This window comes from Arachis ipaensis, chromosome B8 (genome assembly GCF_059453495.1).
Source record: "Arachis ipaensis isolate K30076 ecotype BB chromosome B8, ASM5945349v1, whole genome shotgun sequence".
In the NCBI taxonomy this organism is placed as follows: domain Eukaryota; kingdom Viridiplantae; phylum Streptophyta; class Magnoliopsida; order Fabales; family Fabaceae; genus Arachis; species Arachis ipaensis.
Genome location: NC_142443.1, coordinates 4,899,079 through 4,904,980, shown reverse-complemented (window position 1 = coordinate 4,904,980; position 5,902 = coordinate 4,899,079). Strand labels below are relative to the sequence as shown.

The window sequence follows — 5,902 nt, the reverse complement described above, 5'->3', positions numbered from 1 at the left end:
TTCGATGGAAAAAGGGACTGCCTGATGGGAATGGAGAACTATGTTCCAGGGATAGCATAGGTCCATTACGGGTGGACTGTCCGGCCATACCTGCTATCAACGCATATGATGCAGGACCATAGAGTGACATTCATGTAGCAGCAAAACCACTAAAAACTCACTTAACCAAGTGAGTCGCCAACATACCTGTTTCCTGTTCGGGATAACCTGTGGGTGTGCGAATTTTTCCCGTGTTTGGAAGGACATGGCAATGTAACCGATGAAGATTACGAGGTCGGCAACGCGTCTTAATCAACAAACTTTTTCATTGGAAGGTCACTGTCTGTTGTATAATCAGCGAATCTTTGTAGCCTAACGTTTGAGGCTTGCCTCTACTTCCCAAAGCCATTCGTGGAGGCGTCATGTCGTTGCATCGGGAAGATGCCGATTCATACCACGGCATCATCAAAAGGGGGTGAAGGTTCAAATTCTTCTGCACGGAGGTTAGTCTGTGGAATTTAGACTTCTTACACATTAACGTAAAGTCAGTTGTGTTGACGCATGTTAGAATGTCCTGTACTCAGTTCTGTTGATGCATGTTAGATTGTCTTCTGTGTTGACCACAGTGCCTTCACCGCTGTCTGATTCGGTGGCTTTGCACCCCCTTAGGCCATGAGGGAAGCACAATTCATGCTTTGCTTGACATTGGTTTTTTTTCCCTGGACCAGTACAAAAACCTTCGTTGGGTTGATTTGGGAAATAAGCCCAAAATCTATTTCGGCCCCATTTTCATTGGAAGTCCACAAAAATAAACTTTAAACGACTTCCTTAAAGCCCAATGAAGACAAGCTGTTTTTTGTCAAATTAACATAATATTTTTTATGCTGCATGTATGGGCCTAAAAAATAGTCACACAGTTCGGCCTCATAAAAGGGAAAACTGTGTGGCTTATACGTTGAACTGAACGTGTAACCACTAATGGCCCATTTATGAGCATGGTAAGTGAAACAATAAGAAGTTTAAAATACCACGAAATTTGGTGAATAGTGAAGCCCAGTGGCCTGAGAATACATACACAATGGAGGGTTCACTAACACCTACTATTGTTTTCGCAGGTGTCCTACAAGCAACACCAGAGGAAGGTCGATGTCCAGGTTTGACTTGTCGGAAGCGCCAGTGACCGTCCAACTTAGATCACAGGCTATGTCTGAATCAATGCGTTCTTATGCCAAACGAACAACCCCCCCACATTCAAACAGGTTAGCGACAATTCCTATATCCCAGTTGTGCTTCCCCATGTTTACTTCTTTTTGCTTTGAATCAGTTGTTGCAATTGACAATCATTCTCTCTGCAGCTTACCCTGGCGAAGCAATGTTCATTCAAGCCAGGTCGCTGCCGGTACTGAATTCTCATGCGTGGCCGTTGAAAAAGTAAGTATTTACATGTTGTGCCGTCATGTAACTAGTTCGTGAAATCATTCAACCTAGGGAATGAGCTTGTTCAAATTTGTGTACCGAAATTGTTCTCGTTACAGGACTACAACCCAATTGCACTCAGTGTTGTCACCAGCGTGTCCGGGTTGAATAAAGAAATTTGACGATTGACGGAATGCATTAGCCAACATAATGTAGTTGTGGCAGATTTCCAAAAGGCGTTGACCTTGCTGGCAAAAATGCAGAAAAAGGAAAATGAGTGTGATTGGGTAAACAGAATTAGGTGCTCCTGTCAGAATGTCATCCGGTCAAAGCGGCGGCTACAAATGGAGGGTATTGCAAACGATGAGGATCACACTCAGGAGAGAGCCCCTTCGCAACATGATGACTCGACGTATGCCCCGTCATTGGATGTAAAGTTCAGCATGGACCACATGCCTTTCAGATCAAAGAGGTCAACGAGAGCCCAACGCAATCCACGATCTGACCAGGACAAAACACAACGAAGGAAGCCCCCTAACTTGGTAATGCCTAAAACCGTAAACCATTAATTACTTCATTAACCTCTCTGTATCGTTCACCATGACTGTTGTTGCGGATAATTCTTTTCGTACCAGGTCGATTTGTCTGGTGAACGCGGTCAGAAGAATCGACGGCCTCAACGTCGACATAGTAAATCACCACGATGCACTACCTCCCTTCAGAGGCACTATAATTATCTTGCCCCAGTTGGTAGTGACAGAGTGGTCCATGAGTCAGACTTGTTATTGATGACTGCCGAGAAGATCCCGAAGGTGAGGTCCCGTTTTTGGATTACTCAGCATATGCTGCCGCTTTGCACCTGACAATAGATTGTTTGTGATATTTTGTTGTATACAAATAGGCTTTCAAGATAGCCTTCGTACCAACCCGGAGCATGGATCTCGCCGGGGTTGAGCTCGCTGTTGCCACATACATCTTTAGCAAAGATCTTTCGAAAAGGTATATTTCTGGTCTGGTGCAGTTATTTCTAATGTCATTTTCATTGATGTTATAGGCCGGATAGTGTACACTGCGTCTCGAGTACCATTTTATTGATAACAATTAGTCTACAAATTAGTTACCTTATAGCGGGTTTAGGTAGATTGGAACATGTTTGCCCATTACTCATGGAGGCTTTAGAGTTACAAGAAAAAAAATAAAACTATCACATTGGGTAGTCCAAAAAATACAGTTCCTTAACTGTAGCCCATTAATAAGTGTGCATAAACTGGACAAATGTATTCACTTTGTAGAATTGTTGTATGGAGGTAGGGTGTGTAAAGTGATTAGGTTACATAAAATTTAACTGGAGCAATAAGGAATATACAAATGCAAACGGAGCTGTTACGTGGCAAACTCTAATTTATTGTTGGTATTTTTGATAAGAACGGAGATTTTTATGTTACATGTTTAGATCGCTGATTAAATTTTTGTTAACAAATACATATCTTCGTACACACTACTCGATTAACTCGTTCATGATAATCCTTGCCGAAAATGCATTAGAATCGTATTTTTTTAAAGGCAACAGCAACGTAAATCTCTGCCTGCTATTTACCTTTTTTTTTATTTCCTGGTTATTGAAATGCGGATCATGTAACTTTCGTGACCTGTGCATAACTATTGTTTCCAGTGAAGTTCTGGCTGACGTCAGTCACTGCGTTGCGGACAGAACTGCGTTGCTAACGCTTGGCCCAAATGAAAGAGTTATGGATGATGTGAATGTTGTGTATTTATTGATACCATTATTGATCATCTGACCACTATCATTCGGCCTTGGTTTTTGGATCGAAGAACATTAATTTTAGTTTGGAATTTCCAGGTTATTACTGTCGTGGCAACAATGTTGTCGAAGACATCCAGTAGTCACCGATGGTTTATGCCGACAATGATCATGGTGAGTCACCACCATGGTAGGGGCGAGCCTATACGAACTCTAGTTATTTCTTATTAAGATCTATGATAAGATTACATGATTCCGACATGTTTGTGATAACCGTATGGGTGCCTGCTATGTTGGCCTGCATAGGGATGGCAAAAATCCCCGGCAGGGCAGGTATCCACGGGGATTTACTCGCCGGGGAGCAGGTTTGGGGGACATTTTTTCCCCGTGGGGGGCGGGTACGGGTACCTGTATAATAAATGGGGCGGGAGCAGGGGGAGAGGTCCCCGCCCCGTGGGTATCCGTTTATTACCCGTGATTATAAAATTACAAAAATAACCCTCATATATATATAACTTTGATGAAACCCTAACCCCTCAAACCATTATCCCTGTGCCGCTCTCTCACTCTCTCACATGAGCCTCTCTCACACTCTCACTCTCACTCAATCTATGCGTTCTCAATCACTCTCAGTCCCTCACCTTCCTCTGTCACTACCGCCGCTCACTTTTCTCCGTTGCTGCCGTCGCTCACCTTCTTCCATCGCTGCCACCGCTCACTCTTCCTCTCACTGCTTTGCTCACTGCTTGCTGCAAGCTTCACCGCCGCCTCCACCTCTGCTTTGCAATAAAGCCTCAGATCTGCGACGTTGATGACAAGCTTCCTCCAGCAACGCTTTTGCTCCACGACGCCGATGACACCTCTCCCACCACGACTCTGCATCGCCTCTGCTCAGCGAAGATGATGATGAGTGTGCTTCGTCTCCGTGGTCGGCCACCTTGCAATAAGTTGGATGTTTCTGTTAATTGATTAAACTGGTTTTAACACTTGTTTTTATTTTTAATTGATGAAATTGCTATGAAATTGGGACATCTGTTTATGTGAACTGGGTTTAGATTTAGGGTTTTGATTCTGTTAATGTGAAATTGGGTTTATGTTTAGGTTCTGGATTTTGTTGATTGATAAATTTAAATAAGAGTTAGATTCTATTACTGTAAAATTGGAATTAAGGTTTGGATTTTTAATTTTTTACTGCAAAATTGAATCATAATTCTGAGATTTTTGTGAAATTGTTGTTGTTTACTGGATTTTTTTTCTTTTTAAATTTTTTTCTTATTTGTTTCTTCAATTCCTCCAAGCCCCGCGGATATCCTAATATCCGGCGGGGACGGGGTCCCCGTTACCCGTCACGGAGATGGGGCGAGGACGGGGAGGGTTTCTGGAGGTGGGGGACGGGGGGCGGGGGGCGGGGATGCCCCGCCCCCATGGAGACCCGTTGCCATCCCTAGGCCTGCAGCAAGATGCCATCCAAGGGACACGTCTAACACAGGCTAACTTGGACGCCGTTGTGTGCAAGCATATGAGGTGCAAGACTCACAAGGTTACTGAGGTTTGTATAGTTTTTCCTTTTGTGTTAGAAGATCTGAATGATGAAGCGGTAAGTCCTTACAACTGATCGACCTTCGTGCCCGAGTTGGGCCTTGCAGATTTTTCAACCAATGTGGACAGACGAACATTTCTATTTGATGGTGGTGGACGTACGACGGAAGAAGCTGATGTACTTCGACTCGTTCAAGTGTACAACAGAGACGGAGTGCAGAAAGCTTGCTATGACACAAGTGATAAGTTTGGTCATGTTTAATACGCCTCTATTATGGTATTCACCTTTACAGCCATGACGAAACTTGTATTCGGCTCACAGTGCATATATATGCACTTTTGAATTTCCGGTGCAGTTAAATTTTTGGCTAGTTATATTTGTATTCTGTTGTCACCCACATTAATGAAATATGTGCTGTCTTTGCAACATCCAATAACGCTGTTTGCATGTTATTCGAATAAAAGTTATCCTAGTTCTTTTTGCGTACTATACTATACATGGTAAAACTTTATTACCACTCTTATGGTGAGTTGATACTATCATGCATAATCTTGTCGGGTTGTATGTGTTGGTAGAGTATTTAATGAAAAATGTGCAATTTTGACACAAGTAAAAATATGCAGATTTAATAAATAGCGTCCCATCTGAATGCCTCACCATCTCTGGGGTGGACGAAAGTTTAGAGTTTACTATCCTGTGGAAAAAGTCTTTTCATTAGCTGGCCGTGCCCACTGCGGTTTGTGTAGGTTTCAATGATCTCCGAAAATGCTTTCGACTGACATGTTTCTTTAATCAGGCACTGCACCTGGAGTCGCTAACTATTGGACCCAAGTGGCTATCCAAGTGCACAGCTGAACGACCTCGATTTTCTTCATACGACTTTGAAGAGCCTGTCGTGCCTCAGCAACATCGGCTATCGTGAGTTGTCACTCACACTAGGACACCCTATTCGTGTTGTCATCATGTTTTTTTAATACTTGGTTAATACTGTGCATTGATAGTACCTTTAATATGTCTATCTTCATCTGTGAAACAACAATTGATATTGTGCGTGACATGTAACCGGATGGATTGTGGTGTCTGGGTCTTGCAATGGATGATTAGGGGAGCTCTGTGGGCTATACACAGTGTTACGGTACTCAATTCATACACACATATGACTTTATTGTCGAAATTCTGATAGTGATGAATCACTTATATGACTG

General features: G+C 42.9%; 1 protein-coding gene across 1 annotated transcript; it reads left to right on the top strand.

Annotated features, from left to right (window-relative positions):
- Nucleotides 1-1,838: 1,838 nt before the first annotated feature.
- LOC148547050 (uncharacterized) lies at nucleotides 1,839-5,619 on the top strand. Its single transcript, XM_088495265.1, has 8 exons — nucleotides 1,839-1,937; nucleotides 2,031-2,207; nucleotides 2,297-2,394; nucleotides 3,068-3,152; nucleotides 3,257-3,331; nucleotides 4,614-4,706; nucleotides 4,804-4,947; nucleotides 5,494-5,619. Exons 1-8 carry the CDS (start codon nucleotides 1,839-1,841, stop codon nucleotides 5,617-5,619), a joined length of 897 nt encoding a protein of 298 aa, XP_088351391.1.
- Nucleotides 5,620-5,902: the final 283 nt, after the last annotated feature.